Source organism: Herpailurus yagouaroundi, unplaced genomic scaffold (genome assembly GCF_014898765.1).
Source record: "Herpailurus yagouaroundi ecotype Mexico unplaced genomic scaffold, PumYag 220, whole genome shotgun sequence".
Lineage (NCBI taxonomy): Eukaryota > Metazoa > Chordata > Mammalia > Carnivora > Felidae > Herpailurus > Herpailurus yagouaroundi.
The window spans coordinates 1,046,992-1,063,695 of record NW_024412451.1 but is presented as its reverse complement, the minus strand read 5'-3'; the positions used below and the strand labels follow the sequence as shown (position 1 = coordinate 1,063,695).

Genomic DNA, 16,704 nt, shown 5'->3' with positions numbered 1-16,704 from the left:
CCCTGGTGTCGGTGCTGGCCTTCCTCACCCTGGTGTCGGTGCTGGCTTTGCTGGGTGTTCTTGTCCCATTTCGGGCTCGGGACTTGCTGCTGGACTGTTTAGAAGCAGCTGTCTTCGTACTTGCCCACCTGGGAGACCTAGAACTGCTTGGGCTTGTGACCGAGTCAGGGGCTGTTGATGGCTTGGTGGGCACTGAAGCACTGTTGGTCTTTGCCGATTTGGTGGTCTTCAAGGAGGCGGGAGGCTTGGGAGGCACGGGGGACATCGAGGGTCCAGTGGATGCTGGAGACGTGCTGGGCTTTGAGGGTCTCGTAGCTGGAGAAGGCATGGTAGGTACAAAAGGGCTTGTGATCCTGAAAGTCACAGTGGACATGAAAGACTGGTAGCCGTGGACAACCACCTGACTGCCTCTCACAGGCCAGCTGCATGAAGTCATAGTGGGCATTGAAGCCCCTGGAGGGTGGGTGGTGTGAAGTCAGTGGTAGGAGGAGAGAGAGGGGTGAAGGCCAGAGGGGTTGCCTCCATGTTTTGCCGCCATTCAGCGAGTATCTTCTGAGGCTGACTGGGGATGCAGCGTTGCTGGGGACATGGAGATGGGTCAGACCCAGGTCCTGCCTTCCCGGAGTCTCCAGGTCACTATGCAGGTGGTCAGGATATGTTGGGGTTTGGAGGCGGGGGCAGGGGCAGAAGTTCCCAGACAAGAGACACCAACCACCTGAGGAGGCATGGAGGACCTCACAGAGGAGGTGACGTGTGAGCTGGGACCTTAAAGAGGAGCAGGGGTTTGCTCTTAGAGAAGAAAAGGTCACCAGGTGGGGGAAGAGCAGAGCCAAAGGCCTGGAGCGATGGGGGAGATCAGGGCCTCGGGCCCCCCTTGTTCACTCGACCTGCACGTCCTGGGCTGGGCAGTGTTGGGGACCCCAAGATGAGTCAGACCTGCCCTCAAGGGGTTCCCAGTCTGATGGGGGAGACCTGTTGGGGCCCAGATGGCTACAGCCTCTAGGACAGTCACAAGGGGAGACGCTGGGCCAGCAGGAGCCAGGGTGGAGGGAGCCACCGCCATAGACGACAGAACCTGTTCAGGGTCCTGAAGGATGAGTAGGAGGTCGCCAGGTGGCCAGAGTGGGGAACAGCCTTCCAGGCAGAGGGACCAGCCCATGCCGAGGCCTCAGGAAGCATATGTTAAACGGCAGAGGGACAGCAGGACAGAGGCAGAAACGAGAGAGAGCTGCAAGGAGGGACATTAGGCCAAGATTTATAACCCATTCTTCTTCTTTTTTTTTTTTTTTTTATTTTATTTTATTTTTTTATTTTTTTTCAACGTTTTTTATTTATTTTTTGGGACAGAGAGAGACAGAGCATGAACGGGGGAGGGGCAGAGAGAGAGGGAGACACAGAATCGGAAACAGGCTCCAGGCTCCGAGCCATCAGCCCAGAGCCTGACGCGGGGCTCGAACTCACGGACCGCGAGATCGTGACCTGGCTGAAGTCGGACGCTTAACCGACTGCGCCACCCAGGCGCCCCTATAACCCATTCTTCTAAGCTGGGTGATGCCGGGGACCCAGCAGTGAGTCAGACCCGGCCTGCCCGCCCTCTGGTCTGGTGGGAAAGGATTTTGTACCGGCACAGCCCTCAGGGCTGGGTGAGGACAGCCAGAGGGCAAAAGAAAGTGACTGGCTGCCTAGGAGACCTGGGGCAATCTCACTGAGGAGGGAGGCTTCCTACGGGGTCCTAAAGAATGGTGTGGAAAACCTGGCTGGGCCACTCCCAGCAGAGGGAACAGCACATGTGAAAAGCCTCAGAAAAGGTTTGACAAATTGAATGAACGCCAGGCACAGAGAAGGTGTCCTGGATGCTCAGGATGCAGCAATGAACCAAAGTCCCTGCTTTGGGGGACAGGCAGTAAACACATGAGTAGATGTCACCTACAGTAAGTGGAGGAGAAGAACAAAGCGGTTAAGAGCGTAGGGGGAAGGATTGCTGTTTAGACAGTGTGACCAGGGTGAAACTGAGAAGGTGACACTTGAGCAGACCTGGTGAGGGGAGGGAGCAAGCCTTGTTTATCTGTAAAAAAGGTAGCAAAGGCCCTGAGGCAGGTGTGTGCCAGCAGGGTGGAGGAGCCCCGAGGAGCCCAGTGTGGCTGACTCAGTTCTCACAGGACCCTTCTGGGCTGGAGGAAGAGGGGCCAGGATGGACACAGGGCAAGGCTGTTGCGGTCCTAGGGGATGCTTTTGGCAGACCGGTGCCGCTGTGGTGGGGACTCCCTCCTCCCAGACCCAGGCTCTGCATGCACTGGTGTCACCCTTTCCTGTATGGCGTCTTCAAATCTTTTTCCTTTTTTAACCTAAACTTGTCCTAGACATGTTCTGCATGCTCATGAAATCACAGCAATATATCTGTACTTGCAAATCAATATTTTCATTCACTCAACTGCACACACACACACACACACACACACACACACATTTATCACACATATCATATCATATATGTATGTGTTTTAATTTGCTTGAATCCTGTTCAGGTGTTTGTCTTCCTAAAATGATCTGGCATAGGCCACCGCCCGTATTTAGCTTTCCCTGTTAGAGCTGTGTGACTGGAGGCGAGTGAGTCGCCTAACAGCCCTGTAGCTCAGTTTCCCATTTATCACTTAGGGATGACAACAGTACGTCCCTCAAAGGGTTGTTGTAAGGATTCGGTAGGTTAATATAGAAGAACAGGGCTTTTAAAGTAGCAGTGGATGCTGTTACTGGTACTGTTTTTATTACTGTTACTTTGTCCTTCTTAAACCCTGGAGATGCAGTTCTTGCAAGACATTCATCTGCTTAATACACAGACACTGAGTGTCTGCTGTGTGCCAGGCCATGTTCCATGTGACAGGGATTCTTCCATGGGGAAGGGCAGGGTTGTGGCCTGGCTGTCCCCTCCCTACTGTGGTGAGTCTGAATGGGGCCCCGGGAGGGGCACAGCCCTGTCCTCACATGCCTCTGACTCTCCCTGTCCATCCCCCTACAGGCCCTGAGCATTCCTCTGACTCTGAATACACTCTCTCAGAGCCAGACTCCGAAGAGGAAGAAGATGAGGAGGAGGAGGAGGAGGAGGCCACTGACGATCCTGAATATGACCCTGGCTACAAGGTGAAGCAACGCCTGGGGGGGGGCCGGGGGGGCCCATCCCGCCGGGCCCCCCGTGCAGCCCAGCCCCCGGGCCCCCCAGCCCAGCCCTGCCAGCTCTGTGGCCGCTCACCCCTTGGGGAGGCCCCACCAGGCACCCCACCTTGCCGGCTCTGCTGCCCTGCTACAGCCCCCCAGGAAGCTCCAGCCCCTGAAGGCAGGGCCCTCGGGGAGGAAGAGGAGGAGCTGCCTCGGGCTGGGGAGGGTCGACCAGCTGGGAGGGAGGAGGAGGAGGAGGAAGATGAGGAGGAGGAGGGCACCTATCACTGTACGGAGTGTGAGGATTCCTTCGACAACCTCGGGGAGCTGCACGGGCACTTCATGCTGCATGCCCGGGGCGAGGTGTAGGCAGAGCCCCCCACCCAGGGAGCTTGGCTAAAGGGGTGGGGTGGGAGGAGGGGGCTGAGGAAATTGGGGTGGTCGCAATGGTCATGTGGGACGGGGTACCGCCGATCTGTGTCGTCTTAGCAGTAGATGTGTGAAGGCCAGAATAAAAGCCAAATTCCGTGTGTGTCGGTCCAGCGTGTTTGGTGTGTGTGTGTGCATGCATGTGTGTAAAGGCTTGAGTGTGCTTGAGTGTGCGAGGCACGGGGCCTGGGGCATTTATCCCTCCCCCTCCCCCTCCCCTGGCTCCTCCCTGGGGGAAGCTTAAGATCACTGTTGCCAAGACTATTAACATTTACTAAGGGCTTGTGTTCAGGTGGCTTCCGTATATTTAACTCATAGACCCGATGACGTACAACACAACGGTTTTGCACTCATGTAATAGAGTCCAGGGTGGGTGTTTCCAGTAGGTGGGCAACCCTTCTCCATATAGTGATTTGGGGACCCAGGCCATCCCTTAAGCCTGCTGTCGTCCACATGGTCATGGCTGAGTGGCCGTGGCCTGGGTCCTGCCGGTGGAAGAGGACGGTGAGCCTGGAGAGGTACACGTGATCTCGGACAGGCCCCCTGCCTGCAAGTAGCACAGCCTGCTCCTAGTTACGTTCCTTTGCTGAGAAATTCGTCACATGACCACAGCTCCCTGCAAGGGAGTCTGGGAAAGGCAGGTCTAGCCAGTGCCCAGAAAGCAGAAAACGGTTTGTGGAGGACAGTCGATGTTCTCTGCCACTGCCTGAGAACCTTTACAAAGAGGACTTTAATTATAATCAGAGCTGTGCTTCCCGGGTGCCAAGTGCCAGTCCAAGAGCTTTATATATATTGACTCATAGAAGTTGTGTATCTAGGAACTTACAAAAATAGAACCTTAATTATAATTACAGCTGCCATTTCCCCAGCACTTCCAGAGTGCTGCATTTTATTTGCATGAGATCATCAGGTCCTTAGAATAACTCTGTGAGGAAGGGATTGTGATCCATTAATTCATTTAAGCAGTATCTTCTGGGTCCCTGCTGTATGCCGAGCATTGGGAATTTAGCAGTGAGTAACATAAAATCCTTGTTCTCCTGGAGCTTACATGGGGCTGAGGCGGGGGGTGGGGGGGTGCAGTGGGCAGGGCCACTGGTAGAGACAGATAGTAATCAAGCTGGAGGGAATGCTGGCTGGTGGTAGATGCCATGGAGAAGAATAAAGCAGAGAAGGGAGAACACTTCTGGAAGGCGGTTGCCATTTTAAATAGTATAGCCCTCCCTGAGGAGGTGACAGAGACCAGAGAGAGCGAGGGGGCTGTGCACTTGGGTGGGAGGAGGCAGGAGCCTGCCACCTGTCAGGGCAGAGCTGGAAGGATGAGGGCAGAGGGGAGCAGAGGGCCAGCTCCTTACAGCTCTGTTGAAACCTTGGCTCTCGCTCTGAGAAGGGACGTGCTAATTCATAGAAGTTTGGCACCAAAGCTCCTTTGAAAATAGAAGCCTAATTATAATGATAGCTGCCATTTATTGAGCATTTACTGTGTGCCAAGCCCCGTTCTAAGGCGCTTTACGTGTGTTAACTCATAGAAGCTTGGCAACTAAGAACCTTCAAGAATAGAACCTGAATGACCATAATGGCCATCATTAAATCAGCACTCACAGTGGACCAGGCCCCGTAAGCGCTTTGTATGGACAATCGCATCGGATCCTTATGAGGTAGGGGCTGTTATTTATTCATTCATTCAACAATGACGTATTGAATACCTTCCAGACGCAGGCACTATTCTGGGAGCTGAGAGTAGAGCAGTAAACATGATGAACAAGAATCCCTGCCTTTGTGGAGGTTCTATTATAGAGAAGACAGAGACTTAGATATTTAAGTAAAATATATAAAAAGTACAGAACGTTAGAAGGTAGTAAGTGCTGTGAAGAGAAACAGAGTGGGTGGGGAGGCTTGTGTGTGTGTGTGCGGCAGTTCCAAAGAGGGTGGTCGTGGAGGCTTCAGGGAAAGGGGGACTTCAGGCAGAGATGGGGAGTAGGGAAGAGTGGGGCCCCTGCACTGTCTACAGGAGCAGTGAGTGCAAAGGCTCTGAAGTGGGGCCCTACTTGGGATGTTGGCGGAAGAACACTTAGGGCATGAGACCCGTTGCTGAGGAAGGCAGGGGAAGACTAGGGGAAGGACAAGGTCAGGGAGAGGCAGAGGGCCAGGCCCTGCCGGCTGTTCTACCAGTTTGGGCTCTGCGTCCCATGTCTGAATCCTCGTCGTAGCCCTTAGAGGCACAGGGGCTATTATCGTGACCATTTCACAGCTGCTCCAGCTAGGGCACAGGGAACTTGACTTAGCTGCTACAGGTCGGTCACACGGCTAATAAGCAGAACGCAGCTGTGATTCCAGACGACTGGATACGGTGCGTACCTTCTTAACCATGAAGCCACATACCAGAAATGGCAGCCTGGCTCTCCACAGCCACCGTCTGACTGGCCAGGAGCGTGTTTCTTCTAATCATGTGGGTTACCAACATTTAAAACTGGGCAGATTTCACCTCAAAAGGGAGGTTTTTTGGCTTCCCTTGAAAATCGTGAGATCTCGATCGCTGAGCCCACAATCCCAAGGAGCAGTAGCTTTCTGGAGCTGAGGAAGGCTTACCTCCTGCTAATGGGTGTTCCCTCCCACGTGCCCATTCCTCAGCATGTGGCATCTGGACCCCTCACACCTTGCCTGCTTCACTGCTTATGGTACCCTGCTTGGCCACAAAGAGCGTTTACATCCTGATGCCTGTTACAGGATCTCATACCAAAGCATCTGTCAAAGCCCACACTTTTCATCCTAGAAGCTCAGAATCTGGGAACCTGACATTTATCCACTCTTTGAATTGAGACTTTCATAACCATCACAGCTTAACATCAATGAATCTCAGAATCGTCAAGGCAGAAATTCACAGCTCGTTAAAACACCACGGATGGATTTTAGTTCCTGGAGCAGCATGCTTAAGCCCTCTTCTGCCCTGAGACAGGGCTTTGTTTGTTTGTTTGTTTTTTAAACCAGACTTTATTTTTTTAATGCAGTTTTAGGTTCATAGCAAAATTGAGGGAAAGATAGAGACATTTCCTGTGTACTTCCTCGCCCCCACACACGCATACCTTCCCCTGGCATCCACATTCCCCACCACAGTGGTCCGTTTGTTACAACTGATGAGCCTATATTGACACAACATAATCACTCAATGTGCATAGTTTACACTGGGAGTCACTCTTGGTGTTTGTTGCACCTTCTGTGTGTTTGGATAAAGCGTAATGACCTGAGTTCATCATTATAATATCATAGACTGTTTCCACTATCCTAAAATTCCTCTTGTGTTCATCCCCCGACACAATCCTTGGAAACCAATGATTTTTTTTTTTTTTTTTACTTTCTCCATAGTATTGCCTTTTCCAGATTGTCATATAGTTGGAATCATAAGACAGGGCTTTCTAAGCATAGATGTAGAGAATTATCTGTTCATCAGGAAAAATTCCTAAGGATATGAGAGGACTAGGAATCAAGAGACATAGTCTGCTGCCAGGGTCGGCGGGGCAGGGGGGGTCATTCAGTTCCCCAGGGCCTGGTTGAGCTATGGAAACCAAGCTAGGAATTCCAAAGAGAGGATTGAACACAGGGGATTGGGTGTGCAGCTGGTTGAAGGCTGAAAGCACAAATGTGGACAGTTGAGGCCCCCAAGATATTCGTGTCTGCATAAAGCTCCCACCTCTAGGACTGGGCACAGAAAGAGAAGGGACATTACCAGAACCCAACAGGAGTTTGGAGGGACAGGCCATGTGCGGCTGTACCTACACCACAAGAGAGGCACGGTACCTTGTGCTGAGGGTGTAGAAATGCACTGGAGCCTGAGCCGCTGCTGTTAGAGGGGTTCCAGCAGCCCAAAGTGAGGGGAGTTCCTTCCCCCTCTTTCTGTCTACCTTCTGCCCAGACCTCTCTTGGGCAGAACTTGAGGAAGACAGCTCTGGAGGGAATCTGGGAAATACAGTTGCAGAAAGCCCAGCATTACAGAGCATCTTCGGGAGGGCTGCAGGCTGAGAGACTAGTGGGCACAGTCGAGCATTTTTTTTGAGCCTCTGCAGTGAACATTGTCCTAGGTACTGGGGAAGTGAGGAAGACACACCGCCTGCCCTCAGGAGTTTGGATTCCAGAGTATGGACACAGATAATGACACGCACAAGCAGGATAGTCCTAGGTGTTGGAGGGTGCTAGGAAGAAATAAAGCCAGGGTGAGGTTCAATGGTGCTACTTTGGCCAGGCAGGTCAAGGAGGACCTGTCTGAGGAAGTGGCATGTGTAGAGTCCTGAATGATGTAGAGACAGCCTTGTAAAGTTCTGGGTTAGAGCACTCCAGGCAGAGGGAACAGCAAGTGCAAAGGCCCTGAGGCAGAAGCCAGCCTGGCATGTGTGGCTGGAGTGTAGTAAAGGCAGAGCAGAGAGGGAGTTGAGACTGCTTAGCGGGTGGGGGCCCCATCATTGTTGGATTTTCTGGGCCTGGGTAAGGTGTCTCTGGATGTTATTTATGGAATCTCTTTGGAGGATTTTAAATGAGGAGCGATACGAATTGACTTACACAGGGGGTGGTCTGTAGTCCACTGGAGGGGGCAGCAGTGGTGGCAGGTGCAGGGGGAGCAGTTAGGAGAGCGGCTGCGGGAAAGGCCGGTCAGACTCGGGAATCTAGTAGTATACAGTTGACCAATCTGACGGTAGTGGTGTAGGTGGGGTCCGTAGGAGTCACACTGGCCTGTTTTAAGGTTTTGAGACTCCTATTTGTCACCATCCAAGTGATTGTCTCATGGTTGGGGGGGCGTCTGGGGTTTGAGCTGAAGATAAAGATTTGGAAGTCACCAGTGATGCTATTTAAAGTCCTGGGAATCTATGACATCTGGAGAGTGGAGAGAACAGGAAGAACGCAGGCAGGGCGGCTGTCTGTCTCAGGGGAGCATGTGTGATTAGAGCCTTAGGTTTGGACATCTGGTTTGGAAACTTCTGGGCTGTCACCAGGTGCAGAGGAAATATTTGGCTTTGGTGAAGCCGACATTTTTGGGAAAAGTGATGGCCAACTGACTCCAACCCAGTTTCCCCACAAGTCACCCCAGCAAAGAGATCCAGGCTAGCTAGCCCTGCACAAATCTTGTACAAACAAATACACACACACACACAGAGCCCCCTACTAGAGGTAGTATTTCCCAGGGTGAGAATCCCAGTTTCCAGGCTCAGAGTAGATTGTATGTCTTATCACTTAGACAAGAGGTCAGCAAGCTTCTATTATAAAGGGCCAGATGGCCCTTTACTATTTTAGGCTTTGTGGGCCATACGGCCTCTGTTGCAACGACTCAGATCTGCTGTTCTATGCTGCAAACAGCCTGTAAGTTACGCTGCCTGTGACGGAGACCAAAAATAATGGTGACTTAAACAAGATAGAGGTTTATTTCTCTCTTACATGGTAGTATGGAAGTGGATCTTCTAGGGGCGCCTGGGTGGCGCAGTCGGTTAAGCGTCCGACTTCAGCCAGGTCACGATCTCGCGGTCCGTGAGTTCGAGCCCCGCGTCAGGCTCTGGGCTGATGGCTTAGAGCCTGGAGCCTGTTTCTGATTCTGTGTCTCCCTCTCTCTCTGCCCCTCCCCCGTTCATGCTCTGTCTCTCTCTGTCCCAAAAATAAATAAACGTTGGAAGTGGATCTTCTAGCGCTAGGATGAGGACTCCGTTCTGTGGAGTCAACAAGCGACGCAGGCTTCTGCTGTCTTGTTGCTCTACCATGGTCCTAGGTGGTTGGGTGCCGTGTCCACACTCCAGGCGGAAAGGTACAGGAAAGGCGTGTCCCTCTCTGAAGCTTGAGCACTCTACCCAGGAAAGAACCTGGGTCACAGGGCCACACCCAGCTGCAAGGGACTTTGGGAAATTGTGTTTGTAGCTACCACGTACGTAGCTAAAAATTGGGGGACAGCTATCAGTCTCTACCGTGTCCCCGCTGTGGGTTTTAAAAACATCCATCAGTTCGAATAGGATCTATAATTATTGCATGCAGGGCACCGGCCATTGACTCTAAGGGCAGGGCAGGTCACCCAAAGTCCTGACCACATTCAGCAGTGCCCTGGAGGGACACTCCACAGGGTTAGGCCTTTCAAGAGCTGAAAATAGGATCTTAATGGGAACTCTCCCAATGTTGGCCAAATACAACAGGAAACAGAAGGTATCTCTGTTTGATTCCAAACCAGATTCCCTGCAGGGCCAGGCCAGCTCTGACCTGAGCTCCCCCATCCCTGTGCCCTTATATTTTCTGGGAATATCTGCTCAAAGGCCAGAGTTCCTTGTTTAGATATTTCAATACAGACCTTTTCTGTTTTTAGATACTATTTGTTATTTTATTCATGTCATCTCACCTACACCCAGAAAAAAATACCCTAAGACCAGAATGGTACATAAAATTACTTAAGTGGGCAATAAATTATCGGGGTGTGTGTGTGTGTGCACCCGAATCCACCCAATACCATGGCCCCTCTGTGAGTGGGAAAGACTGATGGGGGGTGGAGTGGGAGGAGATAAGAACTTGATTGCAACCCCTACATGACTCCGAATACAGCTCCCAACTTGGCCGCCCCATCCCCAAAGGCCCACGTTGCTGCACATCTGGGATCCTTCCAGTGACATTACAGTCCCACAACACCTCGCCTTCCCCTCCCCCATTCAGGCACAAATCTGGGGGAACTTGTTCCTACGGCCCATGGCATCCATCTGGGAAGAATTAAAGGTGATTACACAATCTGTAGCTAGTTGTGATTTCAAACTATTTAATTGGGAATGAGGGAGATACAACAATTTTCCCTTTTGCTTGCTTTTTTTTTTTTAAACAAAAGATTTCACTATGGTCTAATTTCACTGTATCCCTGAAGGCCTTTGTGTCCTCCAAAGACTGAAGCTCTAGATGAGAAATCTTCTGGGTCCTATTTATCAGAAGTCCTTTGCCTGTCCCGGCAGGGAAGCAAATCCTTCCAAGGCCCCCATCCTATACCAGAGGTGGGTTCCAGCAGCCACAGAACCCCCGCTGCCCTAGGGAGGGCTTAACCTTCACTCAGAGCTCCCCCCGGGCATGCCGGATGTAGTGTTGATGCAGCCCAGCCTCCTGGGCAAAGTCCTGACCACACTCAGTGCAGGCGAAGGGGCCAGGAGGGGTGCGGGTCTCATGCGCCTGGCGGTGCCGCCTCAGAGAAGCAGCCTGCCCAAAGGTCTTGCCACAGTCAGGACAGGGGAAGGTAGGCGGGGCAGCGGCGGGTGCAACTGGCACGGAGGGCCTGGTGGCTGGACCGTGGCCACGCTGATGGGCGATCAGGGCCTTGGAGGAGGGGAAGGAGCGGGCACAGGTGAAGCAGATGAAGAGAGCCCCCTGCAGCTTCTGGGCCACGAAGTCCGCTGGGTGCTCCCGCTTCATGTGACGCTCCTGGAACTTGGAATCGGCGAAGGTGATGAGGCAGCGGGTGCACTGCGGGGCCCCCAGGTGGCCTGAGGGACGTGGGGAGAGGTCGGGGGAAGCCAGCAAGAGTCACCAGGACCTCTCCCAAGCCCCAGAGTCATGCCAACAATTCACATTCAGTGCTTACCACGTGCCAGGCTCTATGCCAGGGCTGGACAGTGGTCCAGACAAACTATTACTGGGCCTGTTTTATGGATGAGCAGACTGAGGCTCAAAAAGGTGAGGCAACCTGCCTACAGTCATGAGGCTAGGTATGAAATGAACCCATGGAGTCAGAACTGGAACCCCGGGGGTCTGCCCTTCCAACAGAGCCGTGAGCACAGCCCCTGGAGCGAAACTGCCTGGAACCGAATCCCGGATCTACCTCTTCCTAGACAAATACAATAGTTTCCTCATCTGGAAAATGGGGTAACGACCCTATCAGAATCTACCTCACTGGGTGGTCGGGAGGAGTAAATGAATTACTTTATATAAAGTGCTTAGAACAGTGCTACACAGTGGTTTGCAGTTACTGGTGCTGAGAAAGGGAAGAGCAGCCGGGGCCTTGGTACCTCCCTCCCAGAGAAGATTTAAGATTGCCAGCCTGTCTTTTGCCTCTGCTTACTGGCAACATCCAACCCACAGCAAAACCCTTCCTTGAAGCTTTCCCCAAATCACCTACCACAAAGCCCCAATCCTAGGATAAGTCCTAACTCTTACTGAGCAGCCTTCACAGTGCCCCAGGGTGCGCGTGCTTCCTTAGCTGCTATTAGCAATAAACCAACTTGTTCAACTGTAGGCGTGTTCCTGGTGGTCTTTGGCTGGAGGGCCTTGACAGGGTGGCGGCTCATTGTTACAGATAATCTCTTTGCCTCAATTCTCTCACCCGAAAGTAATACTTAACCAAGTTCAAAGGGTCTGTCCTGGAGGACTGAGATAATGACGGTTTAACTCATAGAACACGCCTGGCATGTAATAAGCATTCAGCAGAAACTTGCCACCATTCTGTCGAACTGGCTACCTTGGTTAACATCAAACCTTCCCTTTCTCTGCCGCTAATCCCCATAACAACAGCCGAGTCACCGGAGTAGCCGCAGCCTCTTGTGACAGACTGGGAAACCCAGGCCCAAGTCACACTGAAAGTCTGGGGGCCAGTTGGGACCGGAACCTTGGGCTTCCTCTCAGTCTCTGCCCTTTCCCAGTCACCTCTCCCACCCCAAGCCCCTCTGGATGCTACTCTGTCCCTCTGAACTGTGGCCCCTTGAAGCTAACATGGACAGATCAGAGTGGGTACATCTGAGCAGAATAAGAGTAAGGGTGGAGTGTGGCGGTTCCCGGTAGGGCAGCTCAGAAACCATTTGTTACAGCCCCTCCCCAGCAGGCAAGTCCTTGTAACGACTTGGACATTGAGATGCTACGCAAATCCTTTCAGGAGCCTCAGCCCCTGCACCCCACCCTCCTCTGGCCAGCAGCACTCACACACGTCGCCTCCTGGACTGCGGGGACTCCTCTCCTTGGACGAATCCTGCTGCTCCATGGTCTCTTCAGGATGCGGGTCCTCCATAGTGGCTGGGATCCCTCTGGTCAAGAGTAGCACGCATGACAACAGTAAATCAAGTGAAGTCGCTCATCTGTCTACAGCGTTAAAGGGCCGCAAATCCTATGACCTTTGACGGGCTCTCTTGCCCCCGTAAGACACCATCTTCTTGAACTGTAACCTAATGGAGCTCTGCCCTAGAGAAGTTTCAACCCTCCCAAAAGATTCGACTCCTTAGGTTTGTGACACCCCTTAGAGCCTTCTCACCTGTGTGCGACCTATGACCTACATCAAACTAATTCCCTGAACTCAGGGCACGGAACCCTGGATCTTTGACACCAGCCTCGCCCCCGTCTCCCACGTGTCTTGAGGCAGGTAGTGGCATCCAGGCTTTAGCTCGCCTCTTCCCCGGAGGCATCTTTCTCTGACATCCTGTAACTTTCCTTCCACCCTGAGCCCCCGCCGCCCACGCGCGCCTTCAACCGCGGCGTCCCGCTGCCCCCGAGCACTGCCCTCGGGTCCCTCCTCCCGAGGCGGGTAGCCCAGGCCTCTGCTTTTCTCCAGGCAGCAGAGGGCTGCCTTTCGTTGCGCCGGTCCGTCGCTCGTCACAGCGCCGCCACCCGGAGGGAAGCGGGGTAGGGCCCACCGAGGCTCAAGGTCCCAGTGGCTTCCATGCCCTTCCGCCTGAGGAGCCTCTCCAAGCCGAGATGCCGGATGCCATCCGGCAGTGATGCAGTCGCGCCAACCGGGTCCTCAGAGTAACGGGAGGAGGGGTCCTTCTCTGCACTGGAGTGCGTTATGATGACGTGACATGACACCCTTGCCGTACAGACCTCAGCTTCTGGCGCACGTGTGGCTAGGTGCTCATGGAGCGCAGGCGCTCTGGTTCCCTCATTGTTCCCAGCCCCGCGGGCTGCAGGAGCTGAGGAGCAGGCGTACGTCTGTTGCTTTGCGCAGGCGCCGCGAAGGGCCGTATCCCCGAGGTCGCGCTTCCAAGACACACCCCCTCCTTAAAGGACTGACGTCAGGTAAGAGCCCCTGGAACGTGTCTGGACGTTCCCAAATCCGGGCGCTCTCACCTCTTCGGCCTCCGTCCGCCTGACCCTAGGGGCGGGGCTTCTCAGCGGCTGATCAGCCGCCGCCAGCTGTGCTCTCGGGTGTGCCGGCTTTTTGCCCGGTTAGTGATTTGGAAGGGAGGAGCGGGGGATAAAAACATCTTTGTGTCTGAGGGAGGAGGGGCTGGAGGCCGGATCTTTGAAACAGAAAGATAAAATGTATCCAGAAAAAGGGCGGACAAGACGCCCGGATCCCTGGGGAATAGATAGGGCCTGGGCGCCGGATTTCTCCCTGGGAGTGACACCCAAGAATGGAAGGGGACAGGGTGAAGGACTGAAGTCTGACACCAGAGTGGGATGACTGGGAAAGGAAAAAGCTGGGTACTCCCTGACCCGTGTCCGCCCCACCCTTTTGCTTTCCAGTTATGCCACCGCCGCGGGGCGACGTGACCGCCTTGTTCCTGGGGCCTCCGGGCTCTGGAAAGTCCGCTCTGATTGCAGCGCTGTGCGACAGAAATGTGGAGACGATAGAGATCCCCGAGGGACGGCCGTACTCAGGGATCCCCAGCCTGCGAGCGGCGGGCCCCGGCCTCTTCCTGGGCGAGCTGAGCTGCCCACCCGCAGCGCCGGGGCCCTGGGCGGCGGAGGCCAATGTGCTGGTACTGGTCCTGCCCGACCCCGAGGGGAATGGGGAGCCCCTGGCCCCAGCGCTGGGAGAGGCGGCGCGGGCCGCCCTGGCCCGTGGGACCCCGCTGTTGGCTGTGCGGAACCTCCGTCCTGGGGATTCACAAAATGAAGACCAGGCCCGGGATCAGACAGCGGCCCTGCTGAACAGCGCGGGGCTGGGGACCGCGGCTCTCTTCGTGCTGCCGGCGGACTGCGGCAGCCGAGATGACTGTAAGGAATTGGAGCGCCTGCGGGTGGCGCTGCAGAGCCAGGCGGAGGTGTTGCAGAGGTAAGCGAGGAGTTTCCCGGTGGGTTGGTGACCGGGTCCTTTTAGGCCCAGAAGACGTTCTTTGAGATCCGCGAGATCCCACCCCCAGCGAGTTTGGGGCAGGCCTTGATCGGATAGCTGCGGGAGGGCCAGTTCTCTCGTCCAGGTCCCGCCCCTCATTGCAGGTTTTGCGGTCACCGAGGCTCTACCCCAAGCCAGTGCTGAGTGCTGGACCCTTTCCTGTCTTCTAGGCCCCGCCCCATCCAAGGGTCAGCTAGAGGTTCAGACCTGTTCTCCAGGTTCAGCCTCCTGTGAGCGTTCTGAGGTCACAAGCCCTGCCCCAGTGAGAATTTTCGGAGAGGAACTAACACCCAAATAGCAACGCCCCCCCCCACCCCCGCCCCGGGCAAAAGTTGGAAGGAGGGCTCATTCAGCACACAAGCTTCCGATCCCCGCGAAAGTTTTACCCAAGGGTTCACTCTTTTCAGCACTCCTCATCCTCCACACCATCAGCTTGGTCGTCAAGCTATACCAGTCCACACCTTCAGTGAGCCTTGTTATTTCTGGGTTCGCTCTCCCACTTCCTTTCAATAACCCCATCTTGTTTCTGTGCCCACTTGCTGCCTACCTCCTGATTTTCCCCCCCCACCCCCTGGCCACCCCCCAACTTTTATAGTAAAAAAGCGGCGCGGTGCTTTTTTTTTTTTTTTTTTTTTTTACCTTAGCCACATCTCCTTGATGAGCACTAGTAGGTGAGGCTTTCCCCGTCATTGGCTCTTACTCCTCTCCTTACACCTAGTGTCAGCAAAGAGTGCCCTGGTGACCTTGCTCCTGTCGACAAGTGCTCCGCTTTCCTTTAATCCACAATACAGTTGCAGGTCTGTCTTGGCCCAAGCTCGACCTTCTGTGAGTTTTGCTTGGCCTTTCTTAATCCTGCAGATCCCTTGGAAAAAGGCCCCCTTGCCCGGCCCCCAGCCTCAAGACTAAATCCAGGGGATGATTTAGCAGGTTCCCCTTTTTAGCCTCTCTTGGAAACCTGATCTCAACCAACCCGCCCCATCCCTGCTTTAAGCCCTGGTTTCTTTGTGCTGTACCATCAGTCTGGCCCCTCCCTTTCCTGCTCCCTCTTCTTTCAGAGATTATTTGGGGAAAACCCCACCCCTCGTCATCGTAGCCTACTCCGGTCCCCAGAACTCAGCTCTCTTGCGTTTAGATCCTCTTCTGCCCTTTATCCTCTGTCTTCCTGTCCCCTCAGGCTCCTGCCACCGGCTCAGGATGGCTTCGAGGTCCTGGGTGCAGCAGAGCTGGAGGCTGTGCGGGAGGCCTTTGAGACCGGTGGCCTGGAGGCGGCACTGTCGTGGGTTCGCGCTGGCCTGGAGCGGCTGGGCAGCGCGCGGCTGGACCTGGCCGTGGCCGGCACGGCTAATGTGAGCCTTGTGCTGAACACGCTCCTCGGGTTGGATCCCGGCGATCCAGATGCGGAGCCTGTTTTCATGCCCGCGGGGCCCACACCCTACCCGGCCCCGGAGCGTCCCAATGTGGTGCTCTGGAGTGTGCCTCTGGGCTCCGCGGGCATTGCTGCCGCCCCCCATCCCACCCACTACGACGCCCTCATCCTCGTCACCCCGGGAGCGCCCACTGAGAAGGACTGGGCTCAGGTTCGGCCCTTGGTGCTGCCAGATGCACCGCTGGTCTGCGTGCGAACAGACGGCGAGGGCGAGGATCCAGAGTATCCCGAGGAAGAGGGAAAGGCAGAGAAGCCCGGCAGCGAGAGCTTAGAGAACGCTGGCGGAGGGGATTTGAAGAATGCACGCGGTGAGGGAAGGGAGAAACGTGGCGCTGGATTGCAGAAAGGTAGCGGGGAAGGTTCAGAGAAAGCAGGCAGCGGGGAAGGTTCAGAGAAAGCAGGCAGCGAGAATTTGCCACGTGTTGGCGGCGGCGCGAAGAAATCGGGCAGTGGGGACTCAGAGCGTGCGGCCGCACTGAGCCCCGAGGATGAGACGTGGGAGGTGCTGGAGGAGGCACCGCCACCTGTGTTCCCCCTGCGGCCCGGCGGACTCCCCGGGCTCTGCGAGTGGCTGCGGCGCGCGCTGCCGCCCGCCCAGGCGGGGGCGCTGCTGCTGGCGCTGCCGCCCGCGTCTCCCCACGGGGCCCGGATGAAGGCCGCGGCG

General features: G+C 54.7%; 4 protein-coding genes and 1 long non-coding RNA gene across 7 annotated transcripts in view; 3 read left to right on the top strand and 2 right to left on the bottom strand.

Annotated features, from left to right (window-relative positions):
* SRRM5 (serine/arginine repetitive matrix 5) overlaps positions 1-812 on the bottom strand; it is a 2,278-nt gene extending 1,466 nt beyond the window's left edge. Inside the window, exon 1 of the mRNA XM_040457277.1 lies at positions 1-812. This exon is cut by the window's left edge and continues 1,466 nt beyond it. Coding sequence (XP_040313211.1) covers positions 1-445 — 445 coding nt within the window. The 5' untranslated portion in view covers positions 446-812.
* The window catches only part of ZNF428 (zinc finger protein 428), a 4,999-nt gene extending 1,310 nt beyond the window's left edge, over positions 1-3,689 (top strand). Inside the window, exon 2 of the mRNA XM_040457278.1 lies at positions 3,017-3,689. Coding sequence (XP_040313212.1) covers positions 3,017-3,522 — 506 coding nt within the window. The 3' untranslated portion in view covers positions 3,523-3,689. The remainder of the gene's footprint in view (positions 1-3,016) is intronic.
* A 985-nt stretch (positions 3,690-4,674) lies between these two features.
* Positions 4,675-6,867, top strand: LOC121018541 (uncharacterized). The gene is made up of 2 exons (XR_005785219.1): positions 4,675-5,237; positions 6,211-6,867. It is a non-coding gene; the product is annotated as an uncharacterized LOC121018541 (long non-coding RNA).
* Positions 6,868-10,324: 3,457 nt separating this feature from the next.
* On the bottom strand, positions 10,325-13,492 carry ZNF576 (zinc finger protein 576). Of its 3 annotated transcripts, none has more exons than XM_040457272.1 (3): positions 12,812-13,049; positions 12,487-12,587; positions 10,325-11,057 (listed from the first exon to the last, which is right to left on the bottom strand). In XM_040457272.1, exons 2-3 carry the CDS (start codon positions 12,569-12,571, stop codon positions 10,630-10,632), a joined length of 513 nt encoding a protein of 170 aa, XP_040313206.1. In that variant the 5' UTR covers positions 12,572-12,587; positions 12,812-13,049; the 3' UTR covers positions 10,325-10,629. The 3 variants fall into 3 exon arrangements, with proteins under 3 accessions (XP_040313206.1, XP_040313207.1, XP_040313208.1); XM_040457273.1 differs by lacking the exon at positions 12,812-13,049 and adding an exon at positions 13,378-13,492 and having other exon boundaries at positions 10,327-11,057; XM_040457274.1 differs by lacking the exon at positions 12,812-13,049 and adding an exon at positions 13,057-13,286 and having other exon boundaries at positions 10,327-11,057.
* IRGQ (immunity related GTPase Q) overlaps positions 13,282-16,704 on the top strand; it is a 5,573-nt gene continuing 2,150 nt past the window's right edge. The window contains exons 1-3 of the mRNA XM_040457276.1: positions 13,282-13,572; positions 14,023-14,554; positions 15,789-16,704. The exon at positions 15,789-16,704 is cut by the window's right edge and continues 16 nt beyond it. Of these exons, the coding sequence (XP_040313210.1) occupies positions 13,356-13,572; positions 14,023-14,554; positions 15,789-16,704 (1,665 nt within the window). The 5' untranslated portion in view covers positions 13,282-13,355. The remainder of the gene's footprint in view (positions 13,573-14,022; positions 14,555-15,788) is intronic.

Bases quoted from the DNA above. Each gene is read 5' to 3' on its own strand.
- ZNF576 (XM_040457273.1), bottom strand. From the start codon at position 12,571: ATGGAGGACCCGCATCCTGAAGAGACCATGGAGCAGCAGGATTCGTCC. The intron at 11,058-12,486 runs GTGAGTGCTGCT...CACGTCCCTCAG, and splicing joins CAGTCCAGGAGGCGACGTGT to GCCACCTGGGGGCCCCGCAG.